This window comes from Pantherophis guttatus, chromosome 4 (assembly GCF_059756535.1).
Source record: "Pantherophis guttatus breed Tessera chromosome 4, ASM5975653v1, whole genome shotgun sequence".
Taxonomy (NCBI): Eukaryota; Metazoa; Chordata; class Lepidosauria; order Squamata; family Colubridae; genus Pantherophis; species Pantherophis guttatus.
This window is the reverse complement of record NC_142066.1, coordinates 2,099,721-2,124,648: the sequence shown is the minus strand read 5'-3', so window position 1 is coordinate 2,124,648 and position 24,928 is coordinate 2,099,721. Positions and strand designations below refer to the sequence as shown.

The window sequence follows — 24,928 nt, the reverse complement described above, 5'->3', positions numbered from 1 at the left end:
AAGAAGAAGAAGAAGAGAAGGAGGAGGAGGAGGAGGAGGAGGAGGAGGAGGAGGAGACGGAGAGAGAGGAAGAGAGAAGAAGAGGAGGAGGAGGAAGAAGAAGAGGAGGAGGAGGAGGAGGAGGAGGAGAAGAAGAAGAAGAAGAAGAAGAAGAAGAAGAAGAAGAAGAGGAGGAGGAGGAGGAGGAGGAGGAGGAGGAGACGGAGGAGGAGGAGGAGGAAGAGGAAGAAGAAGAGGAGGAGGAGGAGGAGGAGGAGGAGAAGAAGAAGAAGAAGAAGAAGAAGAAGAAGAAGAAGAAGAAGAGGAGGAGGAGGAGGAGGAGGAGGAGGAGGAGACGGAGGAGGAGGAGGAGGAAGAGGAAGAAGAAGAGGAGGAGGAGGAAGAGGAAGAAGAAGAGGAGGAGGAGGAAGAAGAAGAGGAGGAGGAGGAGGAGACGGAGGAGGAGGAGGAGGAAGAGGAAGAAGAAGAGGAGGAGGAGGAAGAAGAAGAGGAGGAGGAGGAGGAGGAGGAGGAGAAGAAGAAGAAGAAGAAGAAGAAGAGGAGGAGGAGGAGGAGGAGGAGGAGGAGGAGACGGAGGAGGAGGAGGAGGAAGAGGAAGAAGAAGAGGAGGAGGAGGGGAAGAAGAAGAGGAGAAGGAGAAGGAGAAGGAGGAGGAGGAGAAGAAGAAGAAGAAGAAGAAGAAGAAGAAGAAGAAGAAGAAGAAGAAGAAGAAGAAGAAGAGGGAGGAGGAGGAGGAGAAGGAGGAGAGGAGGAAGAGGAAGAAGAAGAGAGGAGGAGAAGGAGAAGGAGAAGAAGAAGAAGAAGAAGAAGAAACATCATCAGTGCTAAAGAGGGAGTGTGAGTTTGCAAAGAGGAAGAGGAAAACAAGGAAGGGGATTGTGGGGTCCGTTGTGCTCTCTGATTGTTTTCTTGTAGACGTTTCATGACCCAACTAGGGCACATCATCAGAGCTAGAAGAGAGTGGCGTTTGTGGAGGAGGAGGAAGGAGAGGAGGAGATGGTGCCAGGGGAGGGGGGAAAGGACCAGAGGGTTCCAGCAAGGGGGGATTTCAAGCCTCCCTTTGAACTAGGTCCCCAAAGCCCAGATGCCCCCCCCAAAAAAACCCAAGACACCCCCAAGGCAGCCATTATCCACCCCAAACAGTCCATGCTTCAACAGCCTCCTTTGTTTGCCTTCCAACGGAGGAGCCACGTAGCTTGCGTGGCTGCCTGGAGGGGGGGGGCACAGGGGGCCAGATGTAATACATGCCCCAATGTGCCCCCCCCCCAAATTGGAGATCCAGAACTGCCCAGGTGAGAAAGACCTTCAGTGGGAAAGTGGGAGGCTCCTTGTAAATTTGCAAGGTTTGCATTTTACTTACAAAAATATCGGAGCCGGCCACTCTGGAGATGCCCACTAAGAGGGTGAATGCCATTTACTTTTATTTATTTTTTCCCAATTTGGGTTTATCTGCTGAAAACCACAGTTTTAATCCACACAGGTGTATTGCAATTGTAATTGTAAAATTGTAATTGTAATTGTAAAATTGTAAAATTGTAATTGTAATTGTAATTGTAATTGTAATTGTAAAATTGTAATTGCAATTGTAATTGTAATTGTAATTGGCATGGGTGCCTTTTGATTATTGCATTTAAAACGTAGCTTCACTGTTTGCAATGGTAGAAATTATGATATTTTTAAAAAAACTTCATTTAGCTGTGTTAGCGGTCGCACGCAAGAGAGATGGAAGGCCTTATACATTTAATAAATAATATTATTTTATTCCTTGTTGAACAAAAGCTGCTACTCACCGTTGTTGGAATGACGAGCAGGGACCAAATGCAAGACCGAATGTTTTCCTACGGAGATCAAACACAACTGTCAACAATGGGGATATTATAGGGATGACAGGTTGACAATTTGTAAATAGATTTCGTCGTTTCGTATTTAAAGAATTTTCGGGCCTGTTTGTCAAAGGGTGGGAAATTTTAATATTGTTGTAATATATTAATCAGCATTCAACTCGGCAGGACAATATGCGTATATGTGCCACTCCATTTTTAATGCACCTTTCCTTTTTTAATGTCGTTTTTTTTTTTTTAAATGGTGGTTTGTATTTTAATTTTTTGGGGAATTTAAAAAAAAATTAAAAATGGGTTTAACTGAAAACATGAACAAAACCCTCTGCACATGCTCAGGAACACTGTCCTCTCCTTTATGGCTGCTGTGAACCCTGTCAGGAAATACCTCTTAAAACCATGTTTCTCGTGGTTATATGAACCAAAGACTTTGTATTACCATGATGGATTGTTCCTCATTTAATTCTTTTTTAACCCCCAGATCAGTGTTTCTTCAATTCCCAGAATTCCCCAGGCTTTTCCAGAATTCAGCATGGATAGGACAAGAGCTCATTTATTTTTTGATCGGGTAACTTGCTTAATAGACGGTGGGAATGCGGTCGACGTAATATATCTTGATTTCAGCAAAGTGAGAAAAAAAAATAACCCACGACAAGCTAAACGAATAAGCCGGTTAAATGTGGACTAAATAGCCTGGACAATTCAATACAGGTAGTCCTCGACTTAACAACAGTTCGTTTAGTAACCGAAGAAAAGTCACTTGTGAGTGTTTTTCGTACTTAACGACTGTGGCAGCATCCCCATTGTCACGTGATCTTGGCAACTCATTCATATTTATGACAGTTGCGGTATCCAGAGGTCATATGCAGAGGTGGTATTCAGCCGGTTCGTGAAGATTGTGGGCTCAATTGTGGTCGTAAGTCGAAAACTACCGGCAGAGGTGGGCTTCATATAATGTTACTACCGGTTTGCCCAGCACCGGAAATGTGAGTGTGCACGCCCATCTGCACGAGTGCGGCGTCAGAAAACACGGCAATTCGCTGACGCGCCGTCTGCACATACGTGTGACGTCAAACAACACAGCAATTCGCTCGTTTTTGATGCCATCCGCAAAGATGTGCGGCATCAAAAATACAGCGATATAGGATGGGATTGCGGCCAGGCGAGTAGGCGGGGCAGGCTCACCCGCAGGTCGTTACTAACGCTTCGCCCGAACCGGCTGAATGCCACCTCTGAACCGGTAGAAGACTGACAATGCCGGCTGGGGGATTCTGGGAGTTGAAGTCCACCGACTTTCGAGTTGTCAAAGTTTAAAAAACAACAACCACACGGTTTGAAAACATTTTGGCAATTCGGAAATGAATTTCTTGGCTTGGAAAAAAAAACCAGTGCCAGCTGACTCAGGAGAGCTAAATCCACGGTGCCAGGCTGCCATGTTTGGTTTTTCCTATAATTAAAGCCGGATCACCGACATGCTGGTTTATTTTGCTCAAAACTGACTTTTCTGAAGACCATCAAAACGACACAAGTCGGGGCAACCTCTCCACACTCCAAAAACATGAAAACTCTGCAAAATTGCAAAATTTGGGCCAGTTTTGCTAAACGGCCTGCCTCGTTTGATTAAAAACTTTGCTCATTTGGGGCTTAAAACCTTCTTCCAGAGGCAATATTGAAAGCCCTGTGGTCGAGAGACGCCTCTGTTTTTTCCACGGGCCTTTGCTGAACTTCACAACTCGGGAGGCAACACACAAGGACACAACGTCCTCTTGTGGTTTGCTATCACTTTCACTTCCCCTCTTTCCACTCTGCGTTTTTTTTTTTTTTTTTTTTTTGCTCCTGAGCTCTGATCCGCTCTGTTGCAAATGTTTAGCTGCCTGGACTCGCCCCTCCGACGGCACTCACAAAATTGTCGCTTGGAGAGAGCGTGTGATTCTGGTTGTGGGTGGGTGTGGTGGGGGGTTACAGGTTGCGGTTCCTGATCAAAAAAGAATTTGGGGGTGGGGAACCCACAGAAGTGGCTCCGTTGGTGTCAAAGTCAGGGCTGGCATTGACCTAACAGACCGAACAGAAGAAGAATAAGAGAAAGCAGAAGAGAATAACAAGAATAACAATAACAGAAGAATAAGAGAATAATAGAAGAGAATAACAGAATAACAACAGAAGAATAGAAGAATAACAGAATAACAGAATAAAAGAATGAGAGAAGAATAATAGAATAACAGAAGAATAAGAGAATAACAAAAGGATAAGAGAAAGCAAAAGAGTAAGAGAATAACAAGAATAACAATAACAGAATAAGAGAATAAGAGTAACAGAAGGATAAGAGAAAGCACAAGAATAAGAGAATAACAGAAGAGTAAGAGAATAAGAAGAGAATAACAAAATAACAAGAGAAGAATAACAGAATAAAAGTATGAGAGAATGAGAGAATAATAATAGAATAACAGAAGAATAAGAGAATAACAGAAGAATAGAATAAGAGAATAACAAGAATAACAATAACAGAAGAATAATAGAATAATAGAAGAGAATAACAACAGAAGAATAGAATAACAGAATAACAATAAAAGAATGAGAGAATGAGAGAAGAAAAAGAGAATAAGAGAAGAATAAGAGAATAACAGAAGTATAGAAGAATAAGAGAATAAGAGAATAACAGAAGGATAAGAGAAAGCATAAGAATAAGAGAATAACAGAAGAATAAGAGAATAACAGAAGAGTAAGAGAATAGAGAATAACAAAATAACAAGAGAAGAATAACAGAATAAAAGTATGAGAGAATGAGAGAAGAATAATAGAATAACAGAAGAATAACATAATAACAGAAGAATAGAATAAGAGAATAACAAGAATAACAATAACAAGAATAATAGAATAATAGAAGAGAACAACAGAAGAATAACAGAATAACAGAATAACAATAGAAGAATGAGAGAATGAGAGAAGAATAAGAGAATAACAGAAGAATAACAGAATAACAGAATAACAGAAGGATAAGAGAAAGCATAAGAATAAGAGAATAACAAGAATAACAATAACAGAAGAATAGAAGAATAATAGAATAACACAATAAAAGAATGAGAAAATGAGAGAAGAATAACAGAAGAATAAGAGAATAACAGAAGAATAACAATAACAGAATAACAGAAGAATAACAGAATTGGAAGGGAACTTTGAGGTCTTCTAGTCCAACCTCTTGCTCAAGCAGGAAACTCAGACTAAATGGTTGTCCAATCTCTTCTTGAAAACCTCCAGTGATGGAGCTCCCACAACTTCTAGTGGCAAGGAGTTCCATTGGTTAATTGTTCTCCTCGTCGGGAAGTTTCTCCTTAATTCCAGCTTGCTTCTCTCCTTGATGACTTTCCATCCGTTGCTTCCTCTTCTCCTGCCTTCTGGTGCTTTGGAGATGGGCACCTCTCAAGTTGGCACCGTGCCCTTTGGGCGGCCTGGCTCGACGCCAACTGTGGTTCTTTGCACTAATGTTGTGGTATTTGTTCTTTTACACAGACTACTTGTAATGGCATATCTGTTTGCTTTTATTACATTATAAACTGCCCAGATTCGTCCAGGCTCTGAGGTTTGATAATAGAATCAAATAATATAGCTTCACCTAATTAATGAAAAGAAGGACTAGGGGGGACATGATAGCAGTCTTCCAATATTTGAGGGGCTGCCCCAAAGAAAAGGGGGGTCAGCCTATTCCCCAAAGCACCAGAAAGCAGGACAAGAAGCAACGGGTGGAAACTCATCAAGGAGAGAAGCAACCTGGAATTAAGGAGAAATTTCCTGACAGTGAGAACAATTAACCAGTGGAACTGCTTGCCACCAGAAGTTGTGAATGCTCCAAATACTGGAGGTTTTTAAGAAGAGCCCGGACGGTTTAGGGACGTGATGGCGAACCTATGGCACGTTCGTTCGGGCCTTCTGGGCCCACCAGAAATAGGGAAACAGACTGTTTCCTGCCTCTGGAGGGGCTGGGGGGGGTGAGGAAGGCCCATTTTTTGCTCTCCCCAGGCTCCAGAGCCTTTCTAGGAGCCTGAGGAGGGCGAAAATGGCCTTCCCTATCCCCCCAGAGGCCCTCTGGAGGACAGAAACTGTCCATTTGCCAACTTCTGGTGGGACCAGAAGGCCCGTTTTTTTGCTCTCCCCAGGCACCAGAGCCTTCCTAGGAGCCTGGGGAGGGCGAAAACGGCCTTCCCCACCACCCCCAGAGGCCCTCTGGAGGCCAGAAACTGTCCATTTGCCAATTTCTGGTGGGACCGGAAGGCCCGTTTTTTGTTCTCCCCAGGCACCAGAGCCCTTCTAGGAGTTTGGGGATGGTGAAAACGGCCTTCCCCACCACCCCCAGAGGCCATCTGGAGGCCAGAAACTGCCCATTTGCCAACTTCTAGTGGGACCGGAAGGCCCGTTTTTTGTTCTCCCCAGGCTCCAGAGCCTTTCTAGGAGCTTGGGGATGGTGAAAACGGCCTTCCCCACCACCCCCAGAGGCCCTCTGGAGGCCAGAAACTGTCCATTTGCCAACTTCTGGTGGGACCGGAAGGCCCGGTTTTTGTTCTCCCCGGGCACCAGAGCCTTTCTAGGAGCCTGAGGAGGGCGAAAACAGCCTTCCCCACCCCCTGAGATAACAGGCCATTTCTGGCCTCCGGAGGGCCTCCGGGGAGGGGACACACACTGTTTTCACCCTCCTCAGGCTCCTAGAAAGGCTCTGGAGCCTGGGGAGAGCAAAAAAACGAGCCTACCGGGCCCACCGTGCCATCGCGTGCCAAAAGTGGGGAGGGGAGTGCAGGGGTGGCGTGCATACATGCGTGGGGGGTGGGGTGCATAGAATTATGGGTGTGGGCACATGTGCCCACGACAACCCCCCCCCCGCACTCACCCCGCTTTTGGCACACGATGGCAAAAAGGTTAAGTCTAAGTTATATTTTTCTCTATGTTGCTCCTTCAAAGTACGGTCTACTTTGAAGTAGGGAGGAAGGAAGGGAAGGGAAACTTGAGCAGGAGAGAAGGTAAGACAGGGGGAAAGAGAGGAGGAGAAGGAGAAGGGAAGGGGAAGTAGGGAAGAGAAGAAGAAGGCGGGGAAGAAAGTAGGAAGGGATAAGAGAAGAGGGAAAGGATGGGTTTGAGGAGAAAGATTGCCGTACAATAAAAAAAGATGAAGTGGAAGTAAGGCAACTCCGAGCGAACAAAATAGACATATATTAAGATAAAAGAATGAATTGTTTAAGAATAAAAGAGAACAAATGTGAATAAATAGTAAAGTAAGAACGTAGGGATAAATGAAGATGATGTTTATGTATGCAGGTATAGAAATATTGAGATAGGTTTTTTTAAAAAAAGGGAGAAAGATTGAGAAAAGGGGGGGGAAGGAAGACGATTTTGGAAAAAAATGTAATTGAGTAAAATGTATTTGAATTTGATTAATTGTGCCTTGATAGTACAGTGGTTTAGTGCACCCTGTTATTAAGACCAGCTGTCTGCAATTAGTGTAAATTCGAATCTCGCCAGGCTCAAGGTTGACTCAGCCTTCCATCCTTTCTAAGGCAGGTAAATTGAGGACCCAGTTTGTGGGGGCAATAAGCTGACTTTGTATAAAAATATACAAAAGTATGAAGGCTATTGCTTAACGCATTGTAAGCCGCCCTGGGTCTCCGGAGAAGGGCGGCATATAAATCAAATTAAAAAAAAATTGTATAAGATAAAAAAAGGGAAACACTTAGTTCAAAAAAAAAAAAAGAGGTGAATGTGGAAGAGGTGAAAAAACCAATAAAACTTTTTTTTTTTTTTTAAAGTACGGTCTACTCACTGCAGCGACGTGAGAGAAGGTCTTGGGGTGTCTTCCCCGCATCCCTTGTCCATCTCGTCCTTCGCGCGGCGGGCAGGGGGCTGCCGACCTCCCTCTGAAACGAAAAGAACGACCTCAATCCTCCCCGCACACCTGTATGGCCAGGTGAGCATAAAAGCAGGGGCTTTGTGGGTAGGAAGAGCAAAGCATTCTGGGACTCTGGTTGCTTTGGCGAGGAAGAGGATGCCAGGATCGGAAGCGGGGAGGTAGGTGGGGGGGGTCACGAAAACCCTCGATGGACTCTTGGGGGGGCGTTTCCAAGGCAGTTGATTAGCTAATTCAGCGGTGTGGACTTTCAACTCCCAGAATTCCCCAGACAGCATTGGAAAAAAAAAAAATTCATGCGCAGCGGCTGAAAATCATCGCAAAATAGGAACCGGCTGACTTTCACCCCTGCCTTTGGTGACCTTTGACAGGTTAACAGAGTTGGAAGGGACCTTAGAGGTCATCCAGTCCAACCCCGGCCCCACCCCGCTCAATTGAATTGAATTGAATTGAATTGAATTGAATTGAATTGAATTGAAAACCTTCCGACCCATGACGTCCATGGGGGACGCCAGATTCGCTTAACGACTCCATGATTCACTTAACGACGGCGGCCAAAACGGTGGCAAAACGGGGCAGAACTCTCACTTAACCGCTGCCTCGCTTAACCGCAAGAATGTTGGCTGTCTCGATTATGGTCGTTGTTGTGGCCTGTGCAGCTAGTAGCTGATTCCGACAGCAAGGAGGCTGGTGTGGTGCTGCGCCAGCAGCCTGTGCAGCTGACACTCGAGTCGGACAGTGAGGAGGCTGGAGAAGATGTGGTGCCAGAGGCGGGGATTCAGCCAGGGCCTCCAGAAGCTTCCATGGGTGAAGAGGAGGAGGAGGAGGAGCCTCTTCTCGATGCACGGGCGTGCAGAGCTGCCAAAAGGCAGGAGTGGCTCCTCAGGAGGAGGTCTCCTCGAGAGTAAGGCTTGGGGCTAATTGGCCACTCCCCTAGCCTATTTAAGGAGGAACACCAACTGAAGCAATTTGCAGACAACAACTTCGTTCACTCTCCTTCGCGTCTTGATCTTAGTTCTCTGCAAATTGCTTCTGGGCTTTCTGCCAACGATAGTAAGATTACGATTATTTATCCTTTGGATTCTTTTAGGCTGTTAAGAAAGTTAATTAACAGCCTTTGTTTGAAAAAGACTGATTTAATTTAGTAAACTAAGGTTTGCACAGACTCTGTGTGTGCTGCGTTCTTTGAGGTCCGTAGCTGGGGCAGAACAGTCGTACGTCGAGGACTAGCTGTATCTACCGGGCCGCTGCTAAAAAAAAAAAACAACAGCAGAGGAGCAGAAGGAGTCCAGAAAAGTTGGCCATTCTTTTGCGGAAGTGTCTAATTTATGGCCCTTGGAGAGAAATTTTGCCCCTGGGGACGATTAGAAGCTGAAGCTGCTTCCGGCGTGACTGAAATCTAAATTTATTTCTCTTATTTATTTTTCCAAAGAGCCAGAAGCTAAAGTTCAAAAAGAAAAAAAAAACAAAAAACCAGAAGGAGATAAGGAAGGAGAGAACAGGTTGGCTTTGAGATGTTCAGGGCTCCCGGATTTTCTCTTGGCCGCGTGCCACACGGACTTCCTGGCTGGCAAGACAGAGCCAACTGACTTCCCTCTGCCCATGTGCAGAGTGGGTTTTTCCTCATTTCCCGCCCCCTCCCTCAACTTTGCCCATGTTCAGAGACAGCCTCCTTTCTTTCCTTCCCACTCGGCCCATCGCGAGACCCACACTCACCGGCCTCTTTGCATTCTGAGGGTGGGATTCTGCGCGGAAGCAGTGATGGCTAACCTTTTTGCCGTCGCGTGCCAAAAGCGGGGGTCGCATGGGGGGGATTCACACACCCATAATTCAATGCCCCCCGCATCCCCGTGCATGCGCGCACGACCTCCCCCCCTGCTTTTGGCACGCGACACCAAAAAGTTTAGCGGTGGGCCCAGTAGGCCTGTTTTTCGTCCTCCCCAGGCTCCAGGAGCTTTCTTGGAGCCTGGGGAGGGCAAAAACAGCCTTCCCCATCACCCCCAGAGGGCGGAAATGGCCTATTTTCCGACTTCCGGTGAGACTGGAAGGCCCGAAAATCAGCTGGTCGGTGCGCGTATGTGCGCTGGAGCTGAGCTAGGGCAAAGCTCGCATGCCCACAGATATGGCTACGCGTGCCACCTGTGGCACGTGTGCCAAAAGTTCACTATCACGGGCGTAAGGAAACCCTTCGTTTCACCCCGCAGGAATTTGCAGAAAGAGAAAAATCCGTCCATTCCCGCCCCACCCAGGTCAAGAAACGGAGAGACAAATTGTGCAAAAAATAAATAAATAAATAAAATTCTTTTTTCTTGTAAGGTGGAAATAAAACCTCCTCCGAAGAGTTGTGCAGAGTTTGCGAAATGGCAGGAGATACCAGCAAAACCTACTTTTTTTTTCACTTTAAAGATCTCTCCCCCCCCACCCCACCACCACCCACCCCGCAGGCCCCCCTGACCTCTCCATCCCAAATTTCTGGGAAACGGGGGAATTTTAAGCTCAGCCAAGAGAGCTTGGGCTGCAGAACGAAAATACGATTTGCATCCAAAATCCTTTCTGCTCCAAACAACTGTATCAAGAGTCCTCCTGCCTGCTGGATTCCAACTCCCATCTTCCCCCCCTCTCCCTGGCTGGCTGGGGATGATGGGGGGTGGGGTTTGCGATCCTTATTCTCTGGGGGTGCCTTATGGATCCCGAACTGGGTTTCTGCTCTGCGAATTCCCCTTCGGGGCACGACCGGAGATGCATTTAACTCCGGTCCAGAATTGCACAAATGGAGTGGAGGGGGATGTCAGGGGCCCCTCTGGAGCCCCCAAGAGCCGAGGGGCCCAACACGCCTTCTGCAGAGCCCTCCCCCCACCTCCTCTCCTACCTGCCGTGAGTCGGGGGCACCCCGATTGTCATCCGTCCCAGGAGCCTGGCACACCCCTTCTCTCCGCAGCGCGGCCAGCTCCTCTCTCAAGCTTTCCAGACTGGCTTGGATGCTGAAGAGGACGAAGAGACAGACCAGCAAACCCACTGCCAGGACCCCCACGGCGGCCCAAGGGGTTGGGGGGCGCTGCTGCCTCAGCCCCCAGGAATCGAGCCCCGGGAAGGGGCTTAACACCCCTCTCCAAATCTTGAGAGGCATCGTTCTTTCCAGTTTCTTCCCGGATCTCGGCTTCTCCTTGAGGGCTTCCTGCCCCACAGAGCCCAATTCCGAGACCCCCGCAGTCCCCAAAAGTGGGGGGTTAGGCCTGGGGCTCCTCGCCCCCCCAAAATCGGCCCCGCAGATAATTCTAGGCTTGCAACCACAGCCACCGGTGCCCGGTTGAGGTCTAGGCACTGCCGATCTCGAAGGCTCCCCCGAGGGGTCAGGACCTCCAGACATGACCGGTATCCCCACTTCACCCCAAAGTCACCGCCTGGCAGAAGGAACCAGCGGCATCTGGACTCTGGCGTCTCCCGGCTGCAGAGCACCGGCTGTGCCTGGACCACTGAGTGGGTCTGTGTGCCCACTGCAGCAGGGGAAGGGGCCTCGCCCGCCGGCCCACCCACCCCGAGGCCTCCCCCCTGCTCAGCTCCCTGGCCAGGCTTTCCCCGCGGAGAGCAGGCGAATGGTTGCCAAAGTAAGCCAAAGTAAGATTGTGCAAGGGATTGAGGAAGCTGGGCAGGAGCCGCGGAGGAGGGGGGGGTGGCAGCCGTGCCCGCCCTGCCTTGGAGAGCCGCCAAGTGCCGACGATGGCAGTTGGCCACCGCATCCTGGCATGCTACCTTCCAGGCTTGGCAAGGGCCTGTCTGGCTTTGCCAGGCGTGGCCATTTCCCGGCACCCAGACCTCGGGATCAGCTGATCCCAGAAAGCCAGATTCCCAGGACTGCTGCCAAGGAAGAACTGGATCGGTTCCCGTGAAGGAAGGAGGCCTTTTCGTGCCCTTTCCCAGCGGTTTCGGGTTCCGAGAAGCCAACCGGCCGGAGGGGGGGGTGTCTGACCACTGCCCCCATGGCACGTCCCAACGGCGGTCACTGCAATGTAGCAGGCTTGAGGAGAAGCTCAAGTAGGAGACTCTATAGCATTTCAGGCAAAAATGCTATCCAGTAATTTCTTTAAAAGCCTCCAGTGTGGGAGAATCCACAACTTCTGGTGGCAGGCAGTTCCACTGGTGAATTGTCCTCACTGTTAGGAAGTTTCTCCTTAATTCTACGTTGCTTCTTTCCTTGATCAGTTTCCATCTGTTGCTTCTTGTCCTGTGTGGGGGGGGGGTTAGACTAGATGGCCGGTCCCTTAATCATTCTCATTGCTCTTCTCTGCACTCTTTCCAGAGTCTCAACATCCTTTTTTAAATACTGTGACGACCAAAACTGGATGCAGTATTCCAAGTGTGGCCTTACCATGGCACTTAAAAGTGCTATTAACACTTGACGTGATATCTATCCCCGTTGTGGTTTGCTTAATCTCTTCTGATCCCTTTCGCTGCGATCTCTCCACTCTAGGGTGTAGGAGGGGGGAAAAAGAACAGGCATGGGGAATTCTGCGATCTTACCAAGGCATTAAAAAGTGCTATAAACACTTCACACGGTATGTATCCCCATTGTGGTTTGCTTAATCTCTTCTGATCTCTTTCGCTATGATCTCTCTACTCTAGGGGATAGGAGGGGGGGAAAAAACCAGACATGGGGAATTCTGGGGGCTTACCAAGGCACTTAAAAGTGCTGTTAACGCTTGACATGATATCTATCTCCATTGTGGTTTGCTTAATATCTTCTAATCCCTTTCGCTGTGATCTCTCTACTCTAGGGGATAGGAGGGGGAAAAAAAAACAGGCATGGGGAATTCTGGGGTCTTACCAAGGCATTAAAAAGCGCTATTAACACTTCACACAATATGTATCCCCATTGTGGTTTGCTTAATCTCTTCTGATCCCTTTCGCTGCGATCTCTCCACTCTAGGGTGTAGGAGGGGGGAAAAAAAACAGGCATGGGGAATTCTGGGGTCTTACCAAGGCATTAAAAAGCGCTATTAACACTTCACACAATATGTATCCCCATTGTGGTTTGCTTAATCTCTTCTGATCCCTTTCACTGCGATCTCTCCACTCTAGGGGGCAGGATGGAAAAAAAAAAACAGGCATGGGGAATTCTGGGGTCTTACCAAGGCATTAAAAAGTGCTATAAACACTTCACACGATATGTATCCCCATTGTGGTTTGCTTAATCTCTTCTGATCCCTTTCGCTACGATCTCTCCACTCTAGGGGATAGGAGGAGAAAAAAAAAACAGGCATGAGGAATTCTGGGGTCTTACCAAGGCACTTAAATGTGCTGTTAACACTTGACATGATATCTATCTCCATTGTGGTTTGCTTATTCTCTTCTAATCCCTTTCTTTTTAGTCTCTCCACTTTAGCGGGTAGGAGGAAAAATAAACAAGCATGGCTGACTGGGGAATTCTGGGGTCTTACTAAGGCCTTATAAAGTGATATTAACTGATGCTATCCTTCTGTTAATGCAGTCTGTTGGCCTTTTCGGCTGCCGCCGCACACTCCTGGCTCACACTTAAGTGGTCGTCTACTAGGACTCCAAGATCCCTCTCGCGGTTACTACTATTGAGCTACGTTTCACTCAATCTGTATATAGACGTTTGGGTTTTCTTGCCTAAGGGTAAAACTTTACTTTTTGCTACACTGAATTTCATTTTGTTAGACAGGGCCCAGGGTTCAAGTCCTGAGTTCCTGGGAATTTTATCCCGCCCAGCCTGACATGGCACGAATTGGGAACGATGGGCTTTGTGAATCTTCCCATGGAGGGGTACGGAAGAAGAGGAGAGGAGATGCCTTTTTAAGAATGACAGCAAATCCTCTTCCGAATTCTGCCCAAACAGCTTCTTTTCCATTTCGACTGAGAGCCACGACGGAGCGTAACATTTCCGTCGCTGAGCGAGACATTCGTTAAGTGAGTCTTGCCCCGTTTTGCCACCATTCTTGCCACGGTTGTTAAGCGGATCACTGCGGTTGTTAAGCCAGTCACACGGTTGTTCAGTCAATCCGGCTTCCCCATGGACTTGGCTCGTCGGAAGGTCGCAAAACGGGGTCGTGTGACACCCCACCCCACCCCACCCCGGGACGCTGCGACCGTCATAAATACGAGTCGGTGGCCAAGCGTCTGAGTTTTGATCCATTGGGGATGCCGCCACTGTGTGAAAAACAGTCGTAAGTCCCTTTTTTTTCCCCAGTGCCTTTGAATGGTCACTAAATGAATCGTCGTAAGTTGAGGACCACCTGTGTTCCATTTCCAAAGAGTTTGAGGGGCAAAGGAAATATTTCTTGGCTGCAGGGCGAGGAAAAATGGTGAGTTTTATTTTTTTAAAAGAAGTCGTGGGGAAGGTTGTTGTTGATATATATTTTGTATATATAGACATAAATATATATATATATATATATAAACATCCAGCGTGCAAAAAGAGAAGTTTGAGAGCGGACGAAAAAGTCCCCAGTTCTGCTCAAAAGCAACATGATTTTGCTGGGCATTTTTCAATTATGTTCTATGAGGAAGCAGCTGCTGCTGCCCTCCTGACCCCATAAGCCACAGCTGCCCCCCCCCAGCTCCCCGTCTGGAAGGCCCCGGAGGGCCCCAACCACAGCCACGTCGGTTGGGATGATGGGACTTGGGCTTCTCAGCCATCTTGGAGGTGAGGAGGGAGAAAGAGTCGCCAGAAATAGCATAGTGGTCTTTCTTTCTTTCTTTCTTTCTTTTCTTCTTTCTTTCTTTCTCTTTCTTTTTCTTTCTTTCTTTCCTTCCTTCTTTCTTTTTCATTTTTTCTTTTTTTCCTTTTTCTTTTCTTTCTTCCTCTTTTTTCTTTGCTTTTTTTCTTTCTTTTTCTTTCTCCTTTTTTTCTTTCCTTCCTTTTCCTTCCTTTTTTCTTTCCTTTCTTTCTTTTTCATTTTTTCTTTCCTTTTCCTTTTTTTTCTTTCTTCCTCTTCCTCTTTTTTATTTTTTCTTTGCTTTTTTCTTTCTTTTTCTTTCTACATTTTTTCTTCCTTCCTTTTTCTTTCTTTTTTTCCTTCTTTTTTCATTTTTTCTTTCCTTTTTTTTCTTTCTCTTCCTCTTTTTTTCTTTTTTCTTTGTTTCTGTTTCTGTTTTTCTTCCTTTTTTCCTTTCTTTCTTCTTTTTTTCTTTCTTTCTCTTTTTCTTCCTTCCTTCCTTCCTTCCTTCCTTCCTTCCTTCCTTCCTTCCTTCCTTCCTTCCTTCCTTCCTTCCCTCCCCTCTTTCCTTTCCTTTCCTTTCCTTTCCTTCTCTTCTTTCCTTCCTTCTTTCTCTACCCACTGCCAGAAGTTCGATCCTGACCGGCTCAAGGTTGATTCAGCCTTCCATCCTTCTGTGGTGGGTTAAATAAGGACCCAGATTGTTGGGGGGAAATAGGCTGACTCTGTAAACCACTTAGAGACGGTTGTAAAAGCACTATGAAGCGGTATATAACTGCTGATGCTTGGGAGGGAAGGAAAGAAGGAAGGAAGGAGAAGAGAGGGAGGGAGGGAGGAAGAGAAAAAGGCAAAAAGAAAGAAATGAAGGAAGGAAGGAAGGAAGGAAGGAAGGAAGGAAGGAAGGAGAGATGGGAAGGAAGGAAAAGACAGGGAGGGAGGGAAGAGAAAAAGGCAAAAAGAAAAAAGAAATGAAGGAAGGAAGGAAGGAGAGATGGGAAGGAAGGAAAAGAGAGGGAGGGAGGGAGGGAAGGAAGAGAAAAAGCCAAAAAGAAAGAAATGAAGGAAGGAGAGATGGGAAGGAAAGAGAGGGAGGGAGGAAAGGAAGAGAAAAAGGCAAAAAGAAAGAAAGAAATGAAGGAAGGAAGGAGAGATGGGAAGGAAAGAAAAGAGAGGGAGGGAGGAAGGGAAGGAAGAGAAAAAGTCAAGAAGAAAGAAATGAAGGAAGGAAGGAGAGATGGGAAGGAAGGAAAAGACAGGGAGGGAGGAAGGGAAGGAAGAGAAAAAGGCAAAAAGAAAGAAAGAAATGAAGGAAGGAGAGATGGGAAGGAAGGAAAAGAGAGGGAGGGAGGGAGGGAAGGAAGAGAAAAAGGCAAAAAGAAAGAAAGAAATGAAGGAAGGAAGGAGAGATGGGAAGGAAGGAAAAGACAGGGAGGGAGGAAGGGAAGGAAGAGAAAAAGGCAAAAAGAAAGAAAGAAATGAAGGAAGGAAGGAGAGATGGGAAGGAAGGAAAAGACAGGGAGGGAGGAAGGGAAGGAAGAGAAAAAGGCAAAAAGAAAGAAAGAAATGAAGGAAGGAAGGAGAGATGGGAAGGAAGGAAAAGAGAGGGAGGGAGGAAGGGAAGGAAGAGAAAAAAGCAAAAAGAAAGAAAGAAACGAAGGAAGGAGAGATGGGAAGGAAGGAAAAGAGAGGGAGGAAGGGAGGGAAGGAAGAGAAAAAAGCAAAAAAAGAGAAAGAAATGAAGGAAGGAGAGATGGGAAGGAAGGAAAAGAGAGGGAGGGAGGGAGGGAAGGAAGAGAAAAAAGCAAAAAGAAAAAAGAAAGGAAGGAAGGAAGGAGAGATGGGAAGGAAGGAAAAGAGAGGGAGGGAGGGAGGGAAGGAAGAGAAAAAGGCAAGAAGAAAGAAAGGAAGGAAGGAAGGAGAGATGGGAAGGAAGAAAGAAAGGAAAATGAGGAGAAGGAAAGAAGGAAGCTGTAATGACACAGTGGTTAGAATGCAGTATTGCAGGCCGATTCTGCCCGCTGCCAGCAGTTCGATCCTGACCGACTCAAGGTTGTTTCCATCCTTCCTTCTGCGGTCGGTAAAACAAGGACCCAGATTGTTGTGGGGCAAGAGGCTGACTCTGTAAACCCCCTTAGCGAGGGCTGGAAAGCAATGTCTAGGTGCTATCTGCCCTCAAGACGACGCATGCAGGCGCCCGCCGGAAACCTGAAGAGCAGCTAGCTAACTACTACGGCATGCATGTCCATAGAGAAGGCTCTACGTGCCACCTCTGACACGCGTGCCATAGGTTTGCCATCACGGCTGTAAGGCATTACACGCCAAAACTACTACACACAAGGAGTCCGTCCCTCCCCCTCCGCATGCCATCACTCTGCTAAACACCTAATTCCCACAACACTTGTTGTCTCTTATGCGCTGGGATGTCACACCACCTAGTAGGGCTGTGCTACTATTAACTTCCTCCTCTTTCCTATGACTTACTCTGTGTCTTCTTATGACTGTCGCTTTGCTGCCTGGGTCTCACAAGTCATATTGTTTTATTTAGTATCCTACCGTAGGATGGTTTACGTCGATGGCTGATTTAGTATCCTGCGAGTGCCACTGAGTGTTGTGTCTTAGGATTTACGATGAACGTATTCGATGATTTTAATCACGATTTATCACTCGTTGGCTTTGTACGCTGAGAACTTACGCACCCGAGACAAATTCCTTATGTGACTCCAAACACACTTGGCCAATAAAGACTTCTAATTCTAATTCAGTTCTAATCCTATTTCTAATTCTATTCCAATTCTATTTCTAATTCAATTCTATTTCAATTCAATTCTAATTCAATTCTAATTTCTAATTCTAATTCAATTCTATATCAATTCAATTCTATTTTCTATTTCTAATTCTATTCTATTTAAATTCAATTCTAATTCAATTCTAATTTCTAATTCAATTCAATTCTATTTCAATTCTATTTCAATTCAATTGTATTCTATTTCAATTCAAATCTAATTCAATTCTAATTTCTATTTCTAATCCAATCCAACTCTAATTCAATTCTATTTCATTTCTATTTCTAATTCAGTTCTATTTCAATTCAATTCTAATAATTCTATTCTATTTCAATTCAATTCTAATTCAATTCTAATTTCTAATTCTAATTCAATTCTATTTCAGTTCAGTTCTAATTCAATTCCATTCTCATTCAACTCTAATTCTAATTCTAATTAATTCTAATTCTATTTCTAATTCAATTCTATTTCAGTTCAATTCTAATTCAATTCTATTCTATTTCAATTCAATTCTATTCTATTTCAATTCAATTCTAATTCTATTTCATTTCTATTTCTAATTCAATTCTATTTCAATTTAATTCTAATTCTAATTCTATTCTATTTCAATTCAATTCTAATTCAATTCTAATTTCTATTTCTAATTCCATTCTATTTCAATTCAATTCTAATTTCTATTTCTAATCCAATCCAATTCTAATTCAATTCTATTTCATTTCTATTTCTAATTCAATTCTATTTCAATTCAATTCTAATTCTATTCTATTTTAATTAAATTCTAATTAAATTCTAATTTCTAATTCTAATTCTATTTCTAATTCAATTCTATTTCAGTTCAATTCTAATTCAATTCTCATTCTCATTCAACTCTAATTCTAATTCTAATTCTATTGCAACCACCCTCACTGCCATCCTGCCCCAAGGTTATTTCCCCGTAAATCCTTCGTTCAATTCACGAGGAAGACATGAAGGGGATCTGTGTTTATTGCCCAGGTGTTCGCAAAAATATAATAACGTGCGTAGACTTGAATGATAGAAAGCTTTGCTTGAAATACGGAGTTGAAAGTGGATTGCTTCGAGCAAAAAAACGGCGGCAGGTGATGGAAATAAGGCGCATATACAGGTAGCCCTCTACTTACGACCAAAATTGAGCCCAAAATTTCCGTTGCTAAGGGAAACGTTTCTGCAGGGGGTTGGACTAGAAGACCTCCAAGGTCCCTTCCAACTCAGCGAATGTTGGAAAGATTGTACGATGCAACATGGAGCCTCCATCTGAAATAACACACTGAAAATAAAAATACTAGTTGCGTTTGACCCGGAAAATGGAGCGAAGAATCACAAGTTGTGGCAAAAGCTAAAACAAAGAGAGGGACTTTGGTGTCATCAATCATCATCAATCCTGTTTTAATAATCCTTCGCGGGGTGGAGCCTGGGCAACTGAATGGAGCTGAGCGTTTTACTGGCCGGATGCCTTTCCTGTCACCAATGTGGAGGTTTTTTTCGGCAGATATATTGTCAGTGTGGCCAGAGAGAGAAAAAATCTGCCGCTACCTAGGATCGAACTCCCAGCCTCCTGATTCTGAGGTGAGAGCTCCACCTCTGCCCAGAGTCACTATGAATCAAGACAAATACTAAAAAAAATAAAAAATTGTGGGTCCTGGTATAATATTTAGTAAAAATGGGAAGATGGAAGAGTTTGACGATGTCCAAAAATCTGGTGGAGAGATAGTGGTGCCCGTTGGGAAGAAATGAATGTTTTATCAAAACGCAGGAAGTCCTCGACTTACGACAATTGAGGCCCAAATTTCTGTCGCTCATCAGTGAGATGTTTTGTTAAGGGAATTTTGCCTCGTTTTACGACCTTTCTTGCCAGAGCCGTTATTAAAGGGAATCACTGCAGGTATTAAGTTGGTAACCCGGTTGTTAAGTGAATCGGGCCACCTCTTTGACTTTTGCAACAGTCGGGAACACTGCCGCCGTCATAAATACGAGTCAGCTGCCAAGCGTCCGAATTTCGATCACGTGACCGGGGGGGGGGCGGGACGCTGCGATGGTCGTAGGTGTGAAAACCGATTCTAAGTCGCTTTTTTCAGGGATGTTGCGACTGCCAACGGTCACTAAATGTCGTGGACGACTTGTAAGTGGAAATCGCTGGCTGTGAGAATGAGCTTCTGTGTATTTTGTGATGCCAAAATTGTACAAGACTCGGGGTCAAGAATGACGGCGTGCCCAAAGAATGGACATGGGGTACAAATTCGAACGGTTTCCTTCCAGAAGTTTGTGGGTACCAGAAGTTTTTAAAAAGGAAATTGGACAACCATTTTTCTGAAATTGGGTAGAGGGTTTCCTGTTTGAGTAGGGGGTTGGGATAGATGACCTCTGAGTTCCCTTTCAACTCCTGGTGGATTCTGAATCATGTGCTGAACCTATTGGGCCAAACAGACCAAAGCAGAACATAAAGGCAAGCAGTCCTTGACTTACAACCGTTCATTTAGTGACCATTTGATGTTACAAAAGCACTGAACAGAACGACTTAAGACCGTTTTTCACACTTACGACCGTGGCGGCTCCTCGTGGTCGCGCGGATCAAAATCCAGAACGCTTGGCCACCGACTCGTATTGCCGTGTCCCCCTTTTGCGGCCTTCCGATGAGCGGAGTCAACGGGGGGGAAGAAGCCAGGTTCGCTGAACCGCCGTGTGACTCATTTAACAACGGCGATGATTTGCTGGCACGGAAAGTCGTAAAAAGGGGGGCAAGGCTCCCTGAACAGATTTCTCACTGAGCAGCATTGGGCTCCATTGTGGTCATAAGTCGAGGACTGCCTGTACTGAAAGGGTGACACGATTGGGGGTGGGGAAGAAAACCGAGCGCGTCTCACGGGAACGACCGAAGAAGCAAGTCAGAAGCGGAAGGGAGAACCGAACGCATGACTCGGTCTAAGGAAGGCAGTGCTGCATGTAAAAAAAGTGACTTAGGATTGTTCCTCGCCCTTACGACCGTGGCAGCATCCCCGCAGTCACCTGACCAACATTCAGGCGCTTGGCCACTGCCTCGTATTTATGACGGCGGCATAGTTCCGAGATTACGTGATCCCCTTTTTCGACTTTCCGACGAGCGAAGTCCATGGGGAAGCTGCGCCGGTCATTAAACAGGTCAGTGATTTTGCCTGATTTTGTGTCTCTCTCTCTCTGTGTGCGTCATTAAGAAAAGTGGTAGTCGTTAAGCAAACCTGTGTCGTTTTTTTTCCAGAAAAATTATCATGAATCCCTTTGTCATAAATGAGGGGGGTGGGATTGCTCAGCGGCCCCCAAAACGGTCACGTAACATGGGGGTGGGGAGAGACTTCGGAACTTCGAATCCCTAGTTTTAAATCCCGCTTGCAACGTCGGTCATAAATCGAGGACTATCTGTATTTTGCTTCCTCTGGTCCAGATACAGATAAACAGAGTTGGAAGGGAGACCAAGCAGACTTCCAACTCTGTTACTCTGTTACTGTCAAAAGGCTTCGGTTGCAGCTCAGCGGATTCACAAAACCCCCACAATAACTCCGTCTCAGCAGAAACACAACATAAATCTCGGGCAAACAAGCGGAACGAGCCGATTATAGGAATCAAACGATCTTAACGTCTCCCTTGGGAAAAAAAACCCCCGTTTCAGAAAAAGGAAGTGCAGTGGGTTTGACGTACACAAACAGGAAGTTGAGTGGGGATGAGTCTGGCGCGGCCAACGCTCGACACCCACGCGGGGGACACGGGAGGTCAACGATACACAACCAAGGGCCCCCTTGCAAAGCGACGACAGCCGCAAAATCTGTTGCGTTCTACTTTTATTTCGATGCTGTGCGATAAAACGGAAAAGTGCCCACTTTCTCTCCGTGCCAGAGGGCACCGTGCGTTGTTGTGGCGAGCGGGGAAGGCTGCATGGAGTGTGGCGGTGAAAGCAACGGTGTCGGGGGGGAAAAAGACGGGCACGGGGTTGTTTCGCCCCCTCCCTGCCCCTTTCCTATAAAATAAACGAGTTGCGTTAAGCCGTGTGGGCAGTGACGGCGAGGGGAGGGGGCTGCCCATTGCAACCATTCCAAAGAGTATAGATTGGGGGGGAGGGAAAGGCCATCTCCCCACAGGTTTGGTTGCCTCAGTGGCCCTGCGCGAGAATGCTCCCAGGGGCTGCGGTTCTTGACGCCCCTTGGCGATGCTGCATTCGCGACTGCACGCACCTTTTGGCAACACTGCGTCCACGGACGCAGGCGTGTATAATCTTTTGCGACACCGGATAGGTCAGCTTTGGCAAAAGTTCATCTGCAGGCAACAATGCAACCTTTTGGGTGCGACCGTTCGCGGCGCTGCATTTGTTGGCGCCTGCGGCTTCTTTCTACGACGCTGCATTTGCAGGCGCGTCTAATTTCTGCAGCACCGAATTTTTAGATGCACATAACCTTTTGCAAAACTTCATCTGCGGACACAAGGCAACCTTCTGCCACGCTGCCTTTGGGAGCGTGTGCAAGATTTGGCGACGCTGCATTTGTAGGTGCGTGTAATTGTTGCAACGTCGAGCGGGTAACGTCTTGCAGCGCCAACTGGGGTTTTCGCACCTTCCATTTCCAAGTAGTTGTCTGAACGCCCTCTCTTACTGAAACCGAACACCGGGGCAGGGCTCGGCCCCGTTCCCCGCTTTCCAGCCAATGGGGAACTTTGACCCTTCGACCCTTCGGCCTTCCCTGTTCGGCGAAAGCCCGGTGTCCACTTCCTTGGGGTTCTGCCGTCCCCTGCTGGCCGGGACCCAAACATCAGTCTGTGGAGCCAGATGTCCACCACGGATCCTTCCTGAGCGGCCCCCACAATTCTGCTAGGTTGCGTGCGGTCGCGTCAATGTCGTACCACACCAAGATGGCAGGGATCCTTCCAAACATCCAGTGAGCCCAATAAAGAAGCAGAATAAAAGTATCAAAATACAAAATGGACGATGCCACGGTGCCCAGCCAGGGTGTGAAGCATAACAAGCGCTGGGAATATACACACAATCCAGGCAAGAAACGGGATTAAATAAACCGGAGTCTACACACGTCACTGAGCCAGTTCCTCGTTGTTTGAATCCATTGTCGGATTCCTGCGGTTGTTCGGACTGCAAAGTCTGCCACAAAGTGAAGGCGCAGCGCCCGGTTAGACCCCCCCTCCCCTGCCCCACCACCCTTTTTGCTGCTGGTATCCGGGTGGACGTCGGAACAATGGCCCCGAAAGCGGGAAAAGGGAGAATTGCCGGTCCAGAAACGAAAAGGAACAACCGGTACACTGCTCTGCGCTCGGACGCGCCCGCCATACGGAAGGCAGCAACGGGCGGGCTCCGTTCCTCCTCTCTGGTTCTGCGGAGCCCACCCCGGACCCCAGCCCTGCGGTCTTCCCGCTGCCCGGTCTTCTCAGTGGACTTGGAAGAGGCCGAAATAGGTGAGGTAGCGGTCCGCTTTCAGACGGACGTCCGGGATGGTGCGAAGACGGATGGAGGCTTCGGGACGCAGGAGAAGCAATCCGGACACCTGACACACGTGCAGTTCGGCTTCCCGGGGTCCCGAGCTAGTAGGGGGGAACTGCTCCAAACAGCGCAAGGCCAGCTGGCCGCTCAACATCACGTCCAGCTTCATGTAGACCGTCTTCCCCTCGTTGAAGTGGACCTGGCAACGCGGAGAGGAGGAGAAACACAGACGACAGGAAATGTTGGGCTCAATTCTCAATCAAGGAGAGAAAGCAGCCTAGAACTAAGGAGAAATTTCCTGACAGGACAATTAGCCGGCGGAACTGCCTGCCACCAGAATTTGTGGTGCTCCAACACTGGAGGTTTTTAAGAAGAGGCTGGACAGCCACTTGCCTGAAATGGTATAGGGTTTCCTGTCTGAGCAGGGGGTTGGACTAGAAGACCTCCAAGGTCCCTTCCAACTCTGTCATTCTGTTAATTGTGGTCGTAAATTGAGGACTAACTATACTTATGTCTGGTCACAGCCGTCGTTTAAAGTTACGACCTACTTGAAAGAGGGGACATCTATATCTACAGTTTTGATGGTCAGCCCCTACACGCACGCATACAGAGTGTCCTCAACTTAAGTCCACAATTGAGCTAAGTGAGACATTTGTTAAATAGGGTTAGCCCCATTTTACGACTTTTCTTGCCTCAGTCGTTAAGCGAATTCCTGCCATCGCTAAGTTAGTCAGACGGTTGTTAAATGAATCTGGGCTTCCCCAAGGACTTTACTTGTCACAAAAGGGGGAATCACGTGACCCCAGAGACGCTGTGACCATCATAAATGTGAATCAGCCGCCAAGCGTCGGAACACTTGATCACCTGACCACGGGGAGGCTGCAACGGTCGTAAGTGTGAACAACGGATCCCAAGTCGCTCTTTTCCAGTGGCGTTGCGACTTCGAATGGTCACTAAGAGTACCGTTGTAAGTTGAGGACAACCTGTTACTTATGACGGTCACAGTGTCCCTTCACTTCTGGCAAGCAAAGTCAATGGGGGAAGCTGGATTCGGTTAATGACCGTGTGACTCATAGAACAACCGCAATGGCCGCCTGTAGCAGTGTTTTTCAAGGAGAATTCTGGGAGTTGAAATCCGCCCCTTTTAACGTCGCCAAAGTTGAAACAATACTGAATTATTTAATTAACTATATTGGAATGCCCCCCTTCCTTCCAATCCTGCCATCCTCTTCCTCCCCAAAGCAACCAAAGTCCCAGAATGCTTTGCTCTTCCTTACCCACAAAGCCCCTGCTTTTCCGCTCACCTGGCAATACAGGTAATAAAGGCCCCGTTTGATCACTGTGAACTCTCCGCGGCTGTTGTCGTAGCGCAGCGGGTTGGTGGCGTTGAGCTTGGCTTCTGCCCATCCGCGGATGGTCCCGTTGGCATCTGGAGGGCGAGGGAGACGGGCGAGGGGGAAGGGAGAAGTGAACATTGGGTCCCCAGCCCCTCCGCTGTGGGGAGGTGTCTGCTGAAGGCCTCGCCCATATCCTCCCACCACAGGAGGCAGTGTCGAACGACACAACGGCCGAGCTGCCCTTCCAGCGAGGGACAATGTCGCCCACTTTTGGGGTTGGGTGGTGCAGGCTGGCGCGAGGAACTTGACTTAGGGGCAAGGAGGGCGGGTGGGAGGCCAGCAGCTCAGGTGGGCCAGGGGGCAGGCAAACGTTTCCCCACCCCACCCCCAACCCTCGAAGTGTTACCTGCCTGCATCCCAGCTCGTCCTACGGTGGCTTGCACTGAAAGAGAGACCGAGAAAGAGAGAGAGAGAAAGGGAGAAAGAAGGGAGGGAGGGAGGGAGGGAGGGAGGGAGGGAGGAAGGAAGGAAGGAAGGAAGGAAGGAAAAGGGAGGCAGGGGAGAAAGAAGGGAGGAAGGAAGGAAGAAAGGAAGGAAGGAAGGAAAAGGGAGGCAGGGGAGAAAGAAGGGAGGAAGGAAGGAAGGAAATAACAGAGAGGGAGGGGGAAAGGAGGAAGAGAGGGAGGGGAAGGGAGGGAGGAAGAGAGGGAGGGGAAAGGAGGGAGGGAGGAAGGAAATAAGAGGGAGGGAGGGGGAAAGGAGGGAGGGAGGGGAAGGAAGGAAGGAAGGAAAAGGGAGGCAGGGGAGAAAGAAGGGAGGGAGGAAGGGGAAAGGAGGGAGGGAGGAAGGAAATAAGAGGAAGGGAGGGAGAAAGGAGGGAGGGAGGGGAAGGAAGAAAGGAAGGAAACGGGCAGCAGGGGAGAAATAAGGGAGGGAGGAAGG

The 24,928-nt window shown here is 47.4% G+C and overlaps 1 protein-coding gene across 1 annotated transcript in view; it reads right to left on the bottom strand.

Annotated features, from left to right (window-relative positions):
• Positions 1–24,928, bottom strand: part of TNFSF12 (TNF superfamily member 12) — a 48,672-nt gene that overhangs the window by 10,075 nt on the left and 13,669 nt on the right. The window contains exons 7-14 of the mRNA XM_087891772.1: positions 24,393–24,428; positions 23,954–24,078; positions 22,600–22,848; positions 21,814–21,974; positions 20,204–20,315; positions 10,595–11,113; positions 7,642–7,735; positions 1,791–1,838 (exon numbers count right to left, since the gene is read on the bottom strand). Of these exons, the coding sequence (XP_087747898.1) occupies positions 1,791–1,838; positions 7,642–7,735; positions 10,595–11,113; positions 20,204–20,315; positions 21,814–21,974; positions 22,600–22,848; positions 23,954–24,078; positions 24,393–24,428 (1,344 nt within the window). The remainder of the gene's footprint in view (positions 1–1,790; positions 1,839–7,641; positions 7,736–10,594; positions 11,114–20,203; positions 20,316–21,813; positions 21,975–22,599; positions 22,849–23,953; positions 24,079–24,392; positions 24,429–24,928) is intronic.